Source organism: Heterocephalus glaber, unplaced genomic scaffold (genome assembly GCF_053883595.1).
Source record: "Heterocephalus glaber isolate CG9 unplaced genomic scaffold, H.glaber_assembly_v1.0 deba00000122, whole genome shotgun sequence".
In the NCBI taxonomy this organism is placed as follows: Eukaryota; Metazoa; Chordata; class Mammalia; order Rodentia; family Bathyergidae; genus Heterocephalus; species Heterocephalus glaber.
In genome coordinates this window covers 76,755,035-76,773,734 of record NW_028258138.1, presented here as the reverse complement: position 1 = coordinate 76,773,734, position 18,700 = coordinate 76,755,035, and the positions used below count along the sequence as shown (strand labels likewise).

The following is an 18,700-nucleotide window of genomic DNA, read 5'->3' as shown; positions in this document are numbered from 1 at the left end:
ATTTTTTTTTCCACTGGGGACTGAATCCAGGGCCTTTGCCGTGAACTACATGCCCCTTCATGTTTTATTTTGAGACAGGGTCTTGCTAAATTGCTCAGGCTGCACTCAGGCTCCTGCCTCAGCCACCTAGAGTGCAGGGATTACAGGTATGTACAATGGCTGGCCCCTGCCTGACATCATTTGTTTATATTTTGGAGCACTTAATCCATTTGCACTTAATGTATTTACTGATATACTTGTGTTCAAATATGTTACATTATTGAAATACTCTGTCTTTTCTTTTTCCTCTTGTTCTGTATTTCTCATTTATCCCCCCCTTTTTAAACTTTACTTTTGTTTGACTAATTTCTTCTAGTATTTCACCTCCTACCCCACATCCTAGTTTGGAAATTGTATACTCTGTTTCTGTTTTGTTAGTTTTTTTTTGGTACCAGGGATCAAACTCGGGACTTTGGGTTTGTGAGGCAGGTGCCAGAACCATTGAGCTAAATCCCTGGCCCTCTGTTTTGTTAGTAGCAACTCTCGTAACTAAGTCATGCATTTCTCACAAGTCTAATAATAAAAATTTTTAATTTCCTTCTGTGTAGCAACAGAACTTTATGATACTCTACTCAGGTCCTCCCAACTTACGTGTTATTCTTGTCTGGTGTTTATCCAGCATTATTAATGTTTTTAGTGGGACAAATGATTTAAATAATCTTGGAAATCTTGGAATTATTTATTTAAAAATCTGAACCTGTGTTCAGCTCCAGATTGAGGATCTGTCTAATTTTGCATCCTCAGCACTTAGGTAAGTGACTTTTTGTTTTAAAGCATGTTTTATCACATCAAGGCTCTGCTTATGCTTATCCTTATGTGTTTACTGAATGTCCCTGAATATTCTTTGCTATACATTATTCATCCATATGGTGAAAGTATAAAGAACATGTAGGTGCCAGATATTTACAAAATTTAACACCACTGTTCTGTGTCTGCTGTCACAGCTAAGACATCCTTGCATGTTCTGGGCCAGAGAGATTCTAGGGCTATCACCTGTTGGTGAGTTAGCTGAGATAGCTTTGGCTTTCTTTTTTTTTTTTTTTAGGTACCTGGGATCAAACTTGTGCTTGCACAGCAGGCGGCAAAACCACTGAGCTAAATCCCCGGCCCCCAGCTTTGGCTTTCTATTTGCCCTGTACATTCAGATCCCCTGGAAATCTAGTTCCTACCTTGTAAATTAGACCATGAACTAAACTTTGGAACTGGAGCTAGTAAAATTTCCAAGACATAATCTTGCATTTGCATTGGAAACTTTTCTAAAAACTCTGAGTAACATGTGATGCATCCCTTTTTAAATAGTTTTGATTTTAATTTGGAAATGCATCTGTGTGACAAAATTGTGGGCTGTATTAGTTTCCTAGTGCTGTTGTAACAATTTCCCTCCAGTCATGTGGCTTACAATAATAGAAGTTTATTCTTCTACAGTTTTAGAGGCTAGATGTCTAAAATTTAAAAAAAGGTATCAGTGTGGGCTCTGTGGTCTCTGAAGACCCCAGTGGAGAATTCTTGCCTTCCATGCCTCCTGGTGACTCCTTAGCTTCCAGCTACATCTGTCTTCACCAAGCGGTCTCTCTCTCTCTCTCTTTCTCTCTCTCTCCCCCCCTTCTCCTCCTCCTCTCCCTTCTTCCCTCCCTTTGTATGGTATTTTCCTTTCTATGTCCAAATTTCATTATTGCATTAGGACCTTCCCTAAGCTAGACTTCATCTTAATTTATTATACCTGCAAATACCCTCTTTCCAAAGTCACATTGACAGGTACCATGGGCTGAAGCATCAATATATCTTTTAGGGAGACACAATTCAACCCACATCATGGGGCAGAAAATGTGATTAGAATACCTTTGAGAATAATATCATTTCCTTGGTATAACTAGTTTGATGGTTGGGCACATTTAATTCTTCTACATTGTGCTTTAAAAGTAAACCATTTCCCAAGCTTTCTGTCTTATAAACACTTTGGAATCATTTCAGATGGCTTTTTTATTGGCTCCATGGGATTTAGATACTGAAGAAACTACAAGTCAATGTCCTTGGTTCAGTGGCACTAGGGAGGAAGGGCCATCTGGTTGACCTCATCTTTTAGGTACAAAGGAGATATCCAGAGAATAGCTGGTTTGTGCTGAGATGGCCTGGGCCCTCTGCTGTTTTTTCATCATCATACTAATCTGCATCTGTGGGTGCTGGCAAACTCCAACAAACATCTTGACGAAAGCCTTTTTCCTCTGATGGACCAACAGTGACAGAGAAATAAAGAGTAAAGCCTCAGGAAATCTGCATCCATGAGGTACATGAGGTGGGTTAGCCTCTACCCTTTATAACTGTATCCTTGGACAAGTCTATAAAGTGATCAAATATATATCCAGTGGATTGATCTGATCTTTGTGACTGTGGCTGGGAATTTCCCAAGTACTTATGGAGGTTCACGGCTGTCATTGACATTCTTTATATTTTATGTTGCCGTATGAATTCTGCTATCCTTTTATCAAGACCTGTGATGTGCCTTTGGCCTGAATATACTCTCCTGACAACCCTTACTCCATACACTACACTAATTCAGTTCATCTTTTGGGGCTTAACTCCTACTTAATTTCTTGTCCTTGGCACAATGCTTGCCATATAATATTTTCATAATAACATTTATAGGATGAATGAAAAACACTACTGGCCATACCTTTTATCTACTGAATTATCTCTCTTAAAATTTCTCTTTTCTTTTTATTACACTAATTATGGAGTTTTGGCCCCAGGGGAATGTGAAAACCCTACTCCTTAAAGTCTGATTATGAGATGTAAAACAGACTCTGGAATGTATCCAAAGACTACCTTGTTAGACTCATAGCAGAAAGATCTGGCCGAATACAGGGTGTTTTCCCTATCTAAATGGGGCAGGGCTCCACTGAGTTCTACAACATGAAAATTGAGGACAAGACACCCATTTTGTCTCCTACTCCTACCAATTTTACAACTGGGGAAACAAGTTTATAGGGAAAAGTTTATAGTGGAAGAACTAAGATTAAAACCAGTCCATCTAGCTCTGAAAACAGTGTTTCCTCCTTCTTTACCTAGTCTCAAGCTCAAACTGCAAAATATCAGGAAACTGAAATTGAGGGAGAAGTGATTCTATGGAACATGTTAGCATCATAAAATAATGAAAAAATAAAAAGATGTTTTAAGATTTAACATTGGTCTTGAAATACCTTTAAAAATATTAATTTTAATTGATATCTCAAAGGTGCTCCATTACATAGAACACAGGTGTTACCCTGAGCTGGAGAAGTTGTTCAGTAACTCTCAGCATGCAATCATGCAAAATCCTAAATAACATCACCAATCTCTGTGTGGTGTTTCAAAGAATACCACATTAGGCTTTCAGCAATGTTCTTGCCATATATCTTTGGAAGTTCTGGTCCTGAGAATTTGTCTTGGTAGATAAAATCTCTGGTCACAAAATAAATGGACCAGTGATATTTTATGGAAAGTAAGAGAACTCAGCATCTGCTATTCAAATTGAGAAGGGAAGTCAAAGTGGACATCATGCCTTCTGGCTCCCATTTTCATGGAGATCTTTCAAAATGGGCACCACCTACATTATCTGTCCAGTTCTGACATTACGGTCAGCGGCATGCATTGATGAGCTTGTAGCTAGGTTCCATCTGTAGTGAGAAACTGTTATCACAGCGGAAGGACAGACCAGAACTGGACAAGTCCATGATAGCATGTCCTCACTGAAGTCCAGAGGCAGTTGCCTCCTTACTCATGGCTTCATCTTCATTTTGCATTGAGCTAGATGTGCTCATGTTGACTCTGCCATTAAGGCCTCTAGTGACACTGTCATAGGATGGTGGGAAAGATGTGGCAGATGCAGTTTCAGATTCATCTGGGAGCACATAATTTTCATTTGCCATTAATGCAACAAAACCTTCATCTGGAAGTGACTCAGCATCCTCCTCAACCCTAGGCACACCAGAGGAGTTGGAGAGTACCAAGGAGTGATGCTGCATATAGCTCCGATAGGCCTTTTGAATGACAGTGGCTGAAATGTCTTCTTGCTTCCACCGGAGGGTGGTTGCTATTGGCTCATAGGATGCCTTTGAAAGATTAGTTGCCATAAATTTCTCTTCCATATTTGCTTTCAGAGTGTCCAACTCCCCAGATTCTCCCAGCACCTTCTTGGTGAAAGCAAAAAGGATGTCCAGGCAGTGGACCTTATCTCCAGGGACCAAGGGCAGGTCCATCTGGATTAATATATTCTGATTTGGTTTTGGGATTTGCAGAGGGCCAGAGAGGGTGTCTGCAAAGTCTGAGAGGGCAGAAAAGGTAATGAACTGGGTGGCCTCTGGGTCAAACTTCTCCCAGGTCTCATAGAACATGTCAAAGTCATCTTCACTCAGGGGCTCTGTGCTCTCCTCTGTGGCTACATTGAAATTCTCCAGAATCACTGCAATGTACATGTTGACCACGATGAGGAAGGAGATGATGATGTAGGTGGTGAAGAAGAGGATGCCCACAGCTGGGCTCCCACAGTCTCCTCTTGTGCCATTGCAGAAGGGGGGCCCTGTGTTGAGGATGGGGCTGAGGAGGCCATCCCAGCCAGCTGATGTGGTGATCTGGAAGAGGCACAGCATGCTGTTGGCAAAGGTCTTGAAGTTGAACATGTCATCAATGCCAGCCTCCTCCTTCACATGGGGAAAGCTGGACATCCCAAAGATAGAGTAGATGAACATGACAAGGAAGAGCAGCAGCCCTATGTTGAAGAGTGCAGGCAGGGACATCATGAGGGCGAAGAGCAGCGTACGGATCCCCTTGGCTGCCCGGATCAGTCTAAGGATGCGGCCAATTCGGGCCAGGCGGATGACTCGGAAGAGCGTTGGGGAGAAGTAACCTTCAAGTGATGTAAGAATTGCAGAAAATATCAAACCTTTGAAAGAAGGGAAAAAATATCTAATCAGTATTTCCAACCATAATCCACAGCAAGCCATGGCTGTGACATGTCTTTTTTTTTTGTTGGTATGGATTTCCACTTGGGCATTCATAATCAAGGATCCTGAGCCCTATTAGCCTGGCTTGGTGGTTAGTACAAGGTATCATTTAGCAAATGTCAATTTCATTTATCTTTCTTCTCAAGTAACCCTACCATGTTCTTATTTTTCCCTCTATCTTCTTATTATCCAATCTTCATGGCCCACCCTATTTTTTACATCTACTTCAGCCAGGTTCCACATGTCACAATACTATATATCCAATATGACACAGATCTTGATCTTTTCTGAGACTGTAGCCTTTGGTCATGCCTATTCTTTCTTCTTCGTCTTGTGTGCCCTGGGAAGGCCAGGACCCTTGTCATTCATCTCCCTACTTCCTACTATGAAGACTGACTCAGATCCTGGCACATTGTCTCATAGATAATTATATGGAGCTTGGTATTAATTATAAAGGGGCCTAGGAGTTGGGCAACTTGCTGACAGCTAAAGCAGAGTGGCTTTGAATGGCCAGATGTTGGCACAATGGCTTTAATTTGTTTCTTTCATTTCCAGCTGTGTTTTAACTCTATGTGAGGGCCAGGAAATGGGCTTTTTTAGGGTCAGTTACTATCCTCAACCCTAACTATGAAAAAGATTGGAAAGATGAATGTATCTGTCTCTGCATATGAGATTTAATATGAAGCTTAGTCTTATGGACCTATGGAGGCTTATTTGGACCAAAGCTCCCAAGAATTAGGCAAAGCCTTTGGGGAAAAGAGTATTTGATGGTGTAGTATCAAGCTCTCACTCCTTGGCCCTGTTCCCCTATTTGCCTTTTCTCATATGCACATGAGCATATGTCATGTGCTGTGGTGGTGCTGTGTTGGAAGAAGGAAAGGAATGGGAAGGCCTTGGAAAATCATTATAATTTTGGGTTATAAAATATTTGTGAGAATTCTTAAAGTCCAGTTTAGCTGGGACATTTTCCCATAATATGGGTACATTATGTGTCTATATACTACCAAAATTTTCTGCCAGACAACTGGTCTACATCTTAATTTTAGTTTTCCCATGACACAATTTCAGGGAAGCATAGGTTCTCATACTTGTAACAATTTGATACTCTAGTGTCCTTCTAGTGGGAAGAGAAAGAGAGAAAGGAAGGGAGGATAGAAAGACCGATAGGTAGGTTCTGTTTATTTTCCAACTGTTTCTATCAGGGATTTCTGCCCAGTAGATCAAGCTGCTGGGACCATCACAGGTGTCCTCATCATACTCTGGTTAGATTTTATTTCCATGTTATTGATATGGGAAATTATATAAGTAAGCTCCTTTCTCTAATACAAAATAAAGAAATCATTTAGCATATCTCATTTTGGGAAGCCATCAAAGCAAAACAAAAGCAAGCCACCAATCAACAACAAAAATTCCCATTTTTCTAAGAGAAATAAGCCTAAGAAGATAGATCAGGTGTCCTTAGCAGTCTATAACTAACTGACTAACAAAACAGGGTGGAAGAAAGCTTGTGAAAGTAATGGATATGTGTATGGTACTTATTATGGTGATATTATTATGGGCATATATTATGTCCCCAAACATCCAGGTGTACATATGAAATATACAAAGCTTCATATAGGACAGTCTTACCCAATAAAGAGGTATTAAAAAAAAAACACAATAGAGGCCAGAATCCTGTCCAGACAATAGCTGCATAGAGCCAGAGTCCTGCCCAGATACCAGTGGCTCAGCAATGCAGGCCCAGCCAGAGGCCCAACCAGGTACCATTGGGAAGTGCAAGCAGGCCCCAGCCAGAAGTTCACCCAGACACCAGTGACTCTGGTGCACAGCTCCCAGCTAAAAGCATACCTGAACAACAGCTACATAGGCTGGCATGACCCAGCCAAAATTCTGCCCAGACAAGAGCCCAGTGCAGGGATCCAGAAGGCCATCATTCTGAAACCAGGAATTGCACAGTGATGAGGAGTAGAGAGAAGGCCCCTCTGAGGCTTGTTGAGAACTGAAGACCACTGGGAGAGCAAAGAGTCACCACAATAAAGGTGCAGCAGACTGCATTTGTTGAAATGAGAAGACACCTAAACAAGACTCAAACCAGTCTTCCAGATCGCCAAAGGCAACCCCAAGGGCCAATGAGATGGAACAATCTGAAACCCAACAACTTGGACTCCCTGAATTGGCAATGAAAGAGAATCTGGAAAAAACAAAATCAGAAACAATTTCTCAGATAACAACAGAGATTGTGTCCATAGTGCAAGACATGATTAATAAATCTAGAGCAGACACAGATTAAAAAATAGAGGAGCTAAGGAACATGATGGAATCCCAACATAGGAAACAAATGGAAGCCATAAAACAGATGCAAACACAGCTGGGGGTTTAGCTCAGTGGTTCCACCACCGGCCTTGCAAGTGCAAAGTCCCGAGTTCGATCCCTGGTACCAAACAAAAACAAAAACAAAAACAAAAAAACAAAAAACAGATGCAAACAGATATCCAGGAGATTAAAAACTCCATTGAAAGTTTACGCACCAGAATGAGCCAATGTGAGGACAGAATTTCAGATATAGAACACAGGATTGTGATTAGTGACCAGAAAAAGAAAGATTTCTTAAAAATAGTAAGGGAACATGAGAAATCAATCCAGCAGCTCCTAGATGTTGCAAAGAAGAATAACATAAGACTGATCAGAGTCATTGAAGAAACAAGAGAGAGTGCAAATGACATAAAAAACTGTCCACGGAAGTAATGGCAGAAAACTTCCCAAGCAGGGGAAAAGAACTTGATATACAGATAAGTGAGGCATATAGGACTCCAACTAACCATGACCAAGAAAATCTACACCTAGGCATATAATAGTTAAGATTCCAGAAACCCAACAGAAGAACAAAATTCTACAAGCAGTTAGAGAAAAGAAACAAATCACATACAGAGGAAAGCCCATCAGACTCACAGCATTTTCAACACAAATCCTCAAGTCGAGAAGAGCCTGGAATGAAGTATTTTAAGTCCTAAAAGAAAACAACGTTCAACCCAGATTGATGTACCCGCAAAACTATCTTTCAAAATTGATGGAGAAATAAGATACTTTCATGACAAAGAACACTTCAGGAACTTCATGAATACCAAATCAGCACTCCAAAAATGTTTTAAACAATATTCTAGGAAAAGACATGAGGGTCACAACCCCAGGAAGTCCAGCAGAATGAATCCATCAGGCAAGACAAGAAATTAAATGCAAAGAGGGAGAACCCAACAACAGGAAAAGGTCATGGGAAGGATAAATCAATACATATCAGTTATAACCATCAATGTTAATGGTCTCAATTCACCAATCAAAAGAAATAGACTGGCAGAATGGGTCAAGAAGCAAGATCCAACAATATGCTGCATTGAAGAAATACACTTAATTAAAAAAGAAACTCATAGACTGAAAGTTAAAGGGTAGAAAGCAATACTTAATGAGTGCTGGGGATTTAGCTCAGTGGCGTCATGCCAGCCTTGCAAGCATAAGGTCCTGAGTTTGATCCTTGATACTGGGCGGTGGGGAACAAAAAGAAAGCAATATTCCATGCAACAGGAACACCCCCCAAAAAGCAGGAGTACCTATCCTATTTGCAGATAAAATAGATTTCAAACCAAGATTAATCAAGAGAGACAAAGAAGGTCACTACATGCTTGTAAAGGGAACAATACAAGAGGAAGAATGATAATCATAAATATATATGCACCAAATACTAGTGTACCCAACAATATTTATATTATATATATTTATATATACAAATGTTAAGAGACTTGAAAAATCAAACAAACACTAATACAATAGCAGTGGGGGACCTCAATACCCCAATGTCAAAAATAGATAGATCAACTGGACAAAAAATAAACAACAAAATACTAGAACTTAACCAAACTCTTGAACAAATGGACTCAACAGATGTTTACAGAGTGCTCCACATCCCAAAACCAGAATACAAATTCTTTTCAGCTGCCTACAAGTCATTTTCCAAAACAAATCATATACTTGTTCATAGAACATGTTTAAGTAAATGCAAAGGTTGAAGTTATCCCCTGTATATTATCAGATCATAGTGTTGTGAAATTGGAGATCATTAGCAAAAGAAACTGCAAGAATTGCATAAACACATGGAAATTGAACAACACACTTCTGAACTACCAATGGGTCACAGAGCAAATTAAAGAAGAAATCAGACAGTTTCTACAATTAAATGACAATGCCAATATAACATATCGGAATTTATGGGACACAATGAAAGCAGTCTTACAAAGGAAATTCATAACAGTAAATACTCATATTAAAAAACAGAGTGAGCTCAAATAAACACCTAATGCTGAACCTCAAGCTTCTAGAAAAAGAAGAGCAAGACAAACCCAAAGCTCATACAAGGGAGGAAATTATAAAGATCAGAGGAGAAATCAACGCAATGGAGACAAAGAAAATGATAAAATCAGTGAAGCAAAGAGTTGGTTCTTCAAAAGAACAAGCAAAATTGACAAACCCTTAGCCAATTTTATCAAAAAAGGAAAGAAAAGGGCCAAATCTGTGCAATTAGGAATGAAAAGGGTGAAATTATGATGGACCCAGCAGAAATCCAGAGGATCATCGATACCTACTTTGAGAACCTATAGGCTAATAAGATGGAAAACACAGAAGAAATGGACAGATTTCTAGATACATATGAATTACCAAAATTGAACTAAAATGACCTAAAAATTATAAAAAATAAAAATATCAATCAACAAAATTGAAAATGTAATTAAAAGCTTAACAAAAAAGAAAAGCCTAGGTCCTGATGGCTTCACTGCTGAATTCTTCAAGACACTTAGAGAAGAAGTATTGCCACTACTGCTTAAACTCTTCAATGAAATTGAAAGGGAAGCCATATTCCCAAATTCATTCATGGAAGCAAGCATCATCTTGATCCCCAAAGCAGAGAAAAACACAACCAAAAAAGAGAACTATAGGCCAATCTCCCTAATGAACATAGATGCGAAAATCCTCAATAAGAAACTGGCAAATAGAATGCAGAATGCAGAAGATCACCAAGAAGATCATACACCCTGACCAAGTAGGATTCATTGTAGGGATGCAGGGATGGTTCAACATACACAAATCAATCAATGTAATACTCTATATTAACTGAGCCAAGGACAAAAGACATATGATTATCTCAATAGATGCAGAGAAAGCATTTGACAAAGTCCAATACCCATTCATGATAAAAACCCTACAGAAAATTGGAATAGATGGTCTCTACCTCAAACTGATAAAAGCCATCTATGAAAAACCAACAGCCAACATCATACTAAATGATCAAAAACTGAAATCCTTCATGCTAAAATCAGGAACAAGACAAGGGTGTCCACTATCACCACTCCTGCTCAATATAGTTCTGGAAACATTAGCCATAGCAATTACACAAGAGAGGGGAATGAGAGGGGTGAAGATGGGAAAGGAAGAAGTTCAACTGTCATTATTTGCAGATGATATGATACTCTACATAGAAGACCCCAAGAACTCCACCAAAAGTCTTCTAGACTTAATAACCAAATTCAGTAGAGTAGCTGGATACAAGGTCAACACACAAACATTAATAGCCTTCCTGTACACAAATAACAGACTCACTGAGAGAGGAACTGGAGAAATAACTCCTTTCACAATCACATCCAAAAAAATGAAATACCTAGGAATCAATCTAATGCAAGTAATCAAAGACCTCTTCTCTGAAAACTACAGTACTCTGAAAGAGGGAGATCAAAGAGGATATCAGAAAATGGAAAGACATCCCTTGCTCCTGGATAGGAAGAACCAGTACAGTGAAAATGGCCGTACTTCCAAAACTGCTATATAGATTCAATGCAATCCCAATTGAAATTCCAACAGAATATTTCACAGACCTTGAGAAAACAACCCAAAAATTCATTTGGAATAAGAAGAGACCTGGAATAGCTAAAAGAATTCTAGTCAACAAAGACAAGGTAGGGCATATCACAATTCCCAACTTTAAACTATACTACAAAGTTACTGTGATAAAAATAGCATGGTACTGGCAAAGAAACAGACCTGAGGACCAGTGGAACAGATTAGAAGATGCAGAAACAACTCCAGACACACTCAGCCACCTCATCTTTGACAAAGGAGCCAAACACCCTCACTGGAGGAAAGATAGCCTCTTTAATAAATGGTGCTGGAAAAATTGGGCTTCAACTTGCCAAAGATTAACACTAGCCCTATATCTCTCACCACGCACTAACTAAAATAGAAATAGATCAAAGATCTAAATATTAAAACAGAAACACTAAACCAGCTGGAAGAGAGGTTAGGTAGAACTCTTGAAGACATTGGTGTAGGAAAAAATTTTATGAACAAAACCTCAGTCGCACATGAACTAGCATAAACAATCAACAACTGGGATCTTATCTTATTAAAAAGCTTCTGCACAGCAAGATAAACCACCAACATTGTGAAGAGACAACCCACAATGTGGGAAAAAATTTTCAACTGCTGTTCTTCAGACATAGTTCTACTATCTAGAATATATAAAGAACTTTAAAAAACAAACCTCCCAAATTTAAAGACCCAATCCAAAAATGGGCATCTGAAATGAACAGACATTTCTAAGACAAAGAAGTAAAAAGAGCAAATAAGTATACAAAAAAGTGTTCAACATCACTGGTAATTCAAGAGATGCAAATGAAAACAACACTGAGATTCCACCTCACTCCAGAAAGAATGGCTGCTATCAAGAAATCAACCAATAACAAATGCTAGCAGGGCTGTGGAGAAAAAGGAACCCTTCTCCACTGTTGGTGGGAGTGTAGACTGGTGCAACCACTGTGGAAATCAGTATGAAGATACCTCAAAAAACTCGGATTAGAGGTCCCATTTGACCCAGCTATTCCCCTGCTGGGTATCTTCTGAAAAGAATTTAAAAATTCATACTACAGTGATATATGTGCACCCGTTTATAGTGGCACAGTTTGTAAGAGCTAAAACTTGGAAGCAGCCCAATTGCCTATCAACTGGAGACTGGATAAAGAAGGTATTTTTTATATACAATGGAGTACTACTCAGCCACTAAGAATGAGAGACTAGAGACATTTATAGCTAAATGGATATACACTGAGGCCATACTCCTAAGCGAAATAAATAGGACACACATATATAAATACTGAGTAGTTTCTCTGGTGTGAGAAACTGAAAGTATAAATAAGGATCAAAGTGTATGATAGATAATGTGAAATAGGAAGAAAAGGTCCAAATGGGAAGGGGAGCGAAGAGGGACAGGGGAAAGGAAAGGAATAAATATGAGAAAAGGAAAAAATGGAAACAAAGTCATTGTAAATAGGGAGGGATAGAAGGGTTGAAGGGAGGGCAGGGGAAGGGGGAAAAATAAGAAGCAAGATATATCATGTAAAGGTACTAATTCCCAATGATGAATGTCATTATATTGTATACCTAAAATGTACTGATAAACTTAATGCATAAAAAACAAAGAAACAAAAGCAATAGCAAAATGTACCAAAACAAATTTAAACCCCTCAGACAAATAGACACAACCCAAGGCTGTTTCTCCACTAGGGTGGGAAGATTGATTAAATGTTGCCAAGTAGTATTCAGATGCTGTGAGCTCTTCATAGTAAATCAATGGGAAATTAAATATCCAGCTATACCCTGACACAAAAAAGTAAACAGGTCAGGATATAATGGATCAGAATATATTTATAATGTAAAATGAAGCTGGTGATTTGAGATTTGGTTTTTACAGGGCCAAACTTCAGTTAAACCACAGGAAGTCCAGGTATGGTCTCGTGGTTGCTGGAGAGGCAGCTGATTCAATAGAAGAACTTCGCCTAGTCTAAAATCAGCCCTGCCCTTGAGAAACTGTGTGACCTTGCATAATATTCTTAATCTCTGAGATTCAACTCTACATGTATAAGATGAGGGACCATACACACCTGTTTCACAGGGCTGCTGTGAAGATTCATGGATCCCAGCCCAGAGCTCAGAACTCAGACAGTACTTAGTTATAATGGTTCAATTCCCCACATTAGCCTCTGGCTCTTCATTTTCTCTGAACATCATTTCACCCCAAATACTAGATTTTTCATTCAACAATAATCTGAATGGGACTTCACAGCATTGCTCTCTTAGCATCAATCCCTTGACTTTAAAAAAAATCACACATTCATATTCCCTAAGAGGATAGTTACATAGATATTTAATGCCAGATCCTAAGTTTAAGAATCTTCTTTGAAGAATCTATTTCCAGACTTTCCTCACTCTGTTGGCAACTGATCTTCTATCCTAGAAAGTATTTTATGAGTCACTTCACAAAATACTATCCACTCCCTCCTTCAAAGCCATAGTAAGGGCCATTGGAAATGCTATGGTCTGCAGTAGCAAGTTCTCAGAAGGAGTAACTGCTCCCCACCAGCTGCCAAGGTTCTAGTAATGGGCTATCACTTGGCAGATGACTGAAAACTTCCCAGCAGCATAGAGAGGACCAAAGAGACCCTTCACTTTACCAGGAGAGCATCTCAGGGGGATGTTAAATCTGCTGCTCTTGGAAGGCTGCACACTGAGCTTTTCTAACATACATTATTTTTAAAAGTTTGTTGTTTGTCCCTTGGTTTAACAAAAAAGCAGCCCAAACAACCCCAAGCAGAGGCTGAGCTTCCCTACTGCTTGGCCACACACTCACTCCCAATGGAGAGGAAAACCACGATGAAGTCGAACACGTTCCAGCCGTTGGTGAAGTAGTAATGCCTTAAGGCAAACATCTTCAGGACACACTCGCCCGTGAATACAGCCACAAAGAACTGGTTGATTTTGCCTAGAACTCTTGTCTTTTCTTTACTCTGGTCGTCCGTCTCCACCATCATGGTGATCATGTTGAGGCAAATGAGGACCATAATGCTGACGTCAAAAGCTTGCCTAGTCACGATGTCAAAGAGAAAGCCCTGGTACTTGTTCTGAGAAAACAAGAGGTGGTTGCATCAGGACCTTTGGGCCAACATAAAAAAAAGAAAGAAACAAAAAAAAAAAAAAAAAAAGAAAGAAACATCTGGAAGTATGAGTTCTCTATACATGAGTTTTAAAAGTCTGTTCCTCTTGTCTCCTCACAGCCAAACAGAAGCCACATCCTGTTCTTAGACCTTCTCAAATCTCACTTTTACCTGATTACCTCGTTGTCCTAGTTCTAGTCTTTACTACCTCTCTCAGCCTCTTGAACTCACCAAGCACATCCTTTGTCTTAGGCCATGCTCTCTTTCCATCTGCAATGCTCCTTTTGTAACGTTTTTAGGCTTTCCAAATTCTGACGGTCTTGAGAGATCCACCTCTCTTAAGCCTCACTCCATCCCGGGAGTTTCCCTCAATCGTGTTACACCGTGCTGCTCTGGACCTCTGGCTCCCACAGCCTTCACGGCCCATCTTGAGTTCTAGCATTTCATGTACTCTTCTCTACTGGGCAATGAATGCTTTGAGGGTGAGGGCATGTTTGCTTATCTTTGTGTTCCTGTAGTATTCTGTACATAGCAAGAGTTCAAGAACTGCTTGCAAAATTATTGATTTGAGTTACTTTGCTGAATATATAATTAAGTTCAATGCTATGACTTTTCCCCTCTGTGTCTTGTAAAATCCCTCTCCTTCTAAAGCTGCATCCTCCAGCTGGCACACTGTCACCTCCTCTTTACTGTCACTTACCAGTCTTCTGGTCTTTCTGCTTAATTCCTGACGAGTCAGGTTTGTGGCCAAACTTGCCCACTTTGGGCTATTATCTCGAGCATCTTTAGTGTCCATATGAGTGACTCATCTTTAAGTTCTTTAGGTAAATTTCTAGTGACATGGCTTTTCCTGATCTGAGCCTTGGATCTCCTTTCAGCTACCACTCTAGATCTCTTCTCAGTTTCATAGCTAAAGTTTTTGAAAGAATTGTGTACAATCACCATCTCCCATTCACTCCTCAAATAACTCCAACAGAGCTTTTTATCCTGCCATTGGAATGGTTCTCACAAGATCACTAATGACCTCCATGATGTTAAATTCAAGGATACTTAATTTGGAATTATCCTTTCTTGGTTTCTATCATGCCATACTTTCCGGCTTCTTTTCTTGCCTTTTAGGTGGCTCTGTTCTAGTCTCCTTCATCCAACTTTTAGACAGTAGAGCTCTTCAAGACTCAGTCCTAGGCACCCTTTCCCTTTTACCTCAGTCTTTATCCCTTGCCAATTTCTCCAACTCGTATGTGTGTTTTTTGCTAATTATTTGTCTTGGCCATGGGCTTATGATCACTACAAGGGCAGGAACTTTGTTTATTTTGCTCACTGTTTCATCCTTAATATCTGTTATAAAATAGGTGCTCAATAAATTGGTGAATAAATGGAAGACAGAATGGGCAGCTCTGAATTAACCATACCTCAAAGTTCTAAAGTAACCCTACCAAGTTTGATTATACTTAATTCTATAAAATAGGCATGTACTAAATGTATGCTATATGGAGGGTTCTGTATAAGTGTCCATGAGGAGAAAAACCTGTTGTCCCACCAGGGAGCTTCCAAGAACTGCTAAGCAAGAGGAGGGAGAAGTGCTGTGAGGAAGCTGATCCCCACCTTCTGCTCATGCTGGGGGTGGGTTGCTGCCCTGGTGAGTTTGAGCAGAGAATCAGACCCAAGTGGGCCTGGCTCCATGCATGGCTTCTGGATCACATTTCCCTGGATGGGAGGAGGACTGCTGAGCCACCAAACCCTTCTATTTCATCACTGAAAATGGTGAAAAAAGCCCATTCATCTCATCACATGACTTATAATTAAACAGAGCAGGCAACAGCATCAGCAAGCATCTAGGCATCAAGTATGCCCTGGATGCTCTGACTTGAGGGAGTGCAGCAGCTTTTTTGGGCAGGAATCACATCTTTGTAACCCTTGCTGCTCTCAGAGATGATGAAGTAGGTGATTGATGAAGTGATATTCTAGAGCCCATTATTTTCCTATAAAGTGGAGTGTGTGAAACCTGCTTTTAGTGATTTCTAAAGCAGGGAATGTTATAGGAAAAAAAATCTCCCGGTTTGGTGGCACCCTTACCCTTGGCTATGGATGAACATTTAGAATCCAGGCTTCACTGAGGGTAAGGAGTGGTGTGTATGTATGGATGTGTTAGGGTCCCAGTGTGCTGCTGCCCAGAGGTTTGATGTTTTCATCTTTGGGCAGAGGGCTGAGCAGAACTTAGAGATGTCATATATAATTTGGGAGCTACACTTAATAGAGGAATTAAAAGGGCATGATTCTTGAAGTCTTTATTTAAAAAAAGGAATCAAAGTGGAATCTGACTCTAATTTTGGCCAATCTCTAAACTTCAGTAGAGTTCCTATTGGGTCACTGGACAGTGACCATGACTGTGTCTTGGATCTCAGGGGAGTGCGCACCGGCCTTTTCCTCTTTAGTCTACCTATAGGCATGAGGTAGAAAGTAGGGCTGGTCTAAAGGTGGTGGCAACCTGAATCATAATGCATAACTACACAAACATCCCATCGCTGTCCACCCTCAATATGATTTAACCTGACCTGCTCCCAAACCTGTGCTGGAACCTAACATTTTGAGGCGGGGGCGGGGGAGGTCAGTATTTCTTTACACAGTCTTGTTGGAAGCATCTTAGGGGTTATTTTCATTCCAGAAGATGAGAATTGCTTCATTTAAATTTCTCATTGCTTGGGCCTGGGAACCCTCATCACACTCATACCAAACTCAACCATCCAGCACAGGTACAAGCTGCCCACACACATATGCTCTGCTAGAGGGGAACTCACCAGGGGCCGAGGGATGGGCTTCTGGGGCTTCTTGGAGCCCAATTTCTTCATGGCATTGTAGTACTTCTTCTGCTCCTCTGTCATGAAGATGTCCTGGCCCCCTAAGTGCAGGAGAAAGGCACGTTGTTATTAAAATAACAGGATCCCCCCAGGGATACTCAAATCAAAGCATCCTGTATGGGAAGGAGCATGTCAACCTCCTCTCCTCTGCAGAAAGCTGAGGATCAAGGAGTACCTTTCCTGGGTGTCACAATTCATGACATAGCAGTAGAAAAGAGCCCATGCTGTACTCCCTGCTTGAGTCTCTGAAGCAAAGCTGGTTTCTGCTCTCCAGGATCTTGGAGATACTCCCTGAACAGAGTGTGGGAAGGCTTGGGGCCAGGGATCAAGGTCAAGATCTGTGCCAGTTCAGATCCGAGCCATGCATGCAGCCTGATCATCCCAGTTAAATTCAGTGGGCTTCTAGAGACACAGGCCTTGCCAGGGTGCAAGGGCTTTCCTCAGGGCCTCTAGAGCAAAGACTCGGGAACACAGGGTCTCAGGTCTTTCTGGAGAGGAGCAGCTGAGGACAGTTAGTGCCTTGTACTTGGCCTTTTAGGACCTTTGGTTTGCTTGAGCCCTGCCAGTTGCACTGCCTCTGTGTTACTGTGCCATATATTACACCATTAAAGATGTCTTCCTCCTTTGAGATGCAGTGTGTCAGTTTTCTGTAGGACCCTTTGGACTTCATTCAAACCCATATCTTTTACTTCCTGACATAATTTGAAGGGCCATTTCAGTAGCATGCTTGTTTAAATTAGTTACTGCAAATGCTGGGGAAATGGGATATTTGTCAGGTGGTGAGATTTCAGAAAATCTGTAGACACAAAGGGTCTTTTGGGAGGGACGTCTTAGTGGAGACTGGCAGGGATGGGGCAGTGAGTAGGTGAGCTCTAGCTAGAGCCATACTAAGAATTCTGGGAAAGGAATCCACAGATGTAGTTTCTCAGCCCAGTGTGATTACTGGTTCATGTCACTCTATCACATGACATGGCCAACTCTGTCTCTAGGCCTCAGTTTCCTTATCTGTAAATGGGAGAAAGGATTGCTTGGGTGATCTCAAAGCCCTAGGCAGTGGTGACAGTCATTGGTATTGTCTTGCTGAGACTTTTTGGGGCTCTCACAGGCTTCCTGCCCTCTTTGAAGGCCCAGGACCCTGCCAGAGGATTTGTTATAAGTACGATGCCTGCTCCACTGAATACGCATTGTAAATTATAATGGAATCTACTTAGAATCTATTGCCCACTGTGTGTTCAGCCTAAGGAAGGTGCTCTTTCTGTGTACAGAGGTTTACTTACCTCTCACTATGCTACTGAGGATAGGTATTATTAACCCCATTTAACAGATGAGAAAACAGACTCAGGGAGGTCTGAAACATTGTTGGTATCATCTGTCCAGCTGGTGATTGAGTCAGGAAGGCAAACCCAGGTTTGTGTGATGTCGAAGGCAATGCTGTTCAGTGTGACTCAGACAGCCCCCTGTTCTCTCAGGGGCTAAGTTTACAGGAATCTAAAATAGTGCCCTGCTTACCTCAGAGGTTGGAAGGGTTCTAAATGGAAGGACAACATGAACGTGTTTTATGTCTTTAATGGCCTCATGGTGATTATATTATGTGATAAATATGACAGGCTATCTGGGATCAGGTTCCTTTTTTTTCCTCTGGTACCAGGGATCAAACTCAGGACCTTGCACTTGCGAGGCAGGTGTGATGCCACTGAGCTAAATCCCTGGCCCTGGATCGGGTTCCTATTAACTGAGCCATCATCCAAGGAGCCAAGAACCTTTCTCCCATCCCAAATGAGGTTGAGATTTTGCCAGC

General features: G+C 40.8%; 1 protein-coding gene across 4 annotated transcripts in view; it reads right to left on the bottom strand.

Annotated features, from left to right (window-relative positions):
- Positions 1 to 504: 504 nt before the first annotated feature.
- Positions 505 to 18,700, bottom strand: part of Scn10a (sodium voltage-gated channel alpha subunit 10) — a 98,952-nt gene continuing 80,756 nt past the window's right edge. For all 4 annotated transcript variants that reach the window (XM_087216497.1, XM_087216487.1, XM_087216494.1 and 1 more), the window contains 3 exons: positions 16,843 to 16,943; positions 13,741 to 14,011; positions 505 to 4,957 (listed from right to left, as the gene is read on the bottom strand). In XM_087216497.1, coding sequence (XP_087072623.1) covers positions 3,762 to 4,957; positions 13,741 to 14,011; positions 16,843 to 16,943 — 1,568 coding nt within the window. In that variant the 3' untranslated portion in view covers positions 505 to 3,761. The remainder of the gene's footprint in view (positions 4,958 to 13,740; positions 14,012 to 16,842; positions 16,944 to 18,700) is intronic.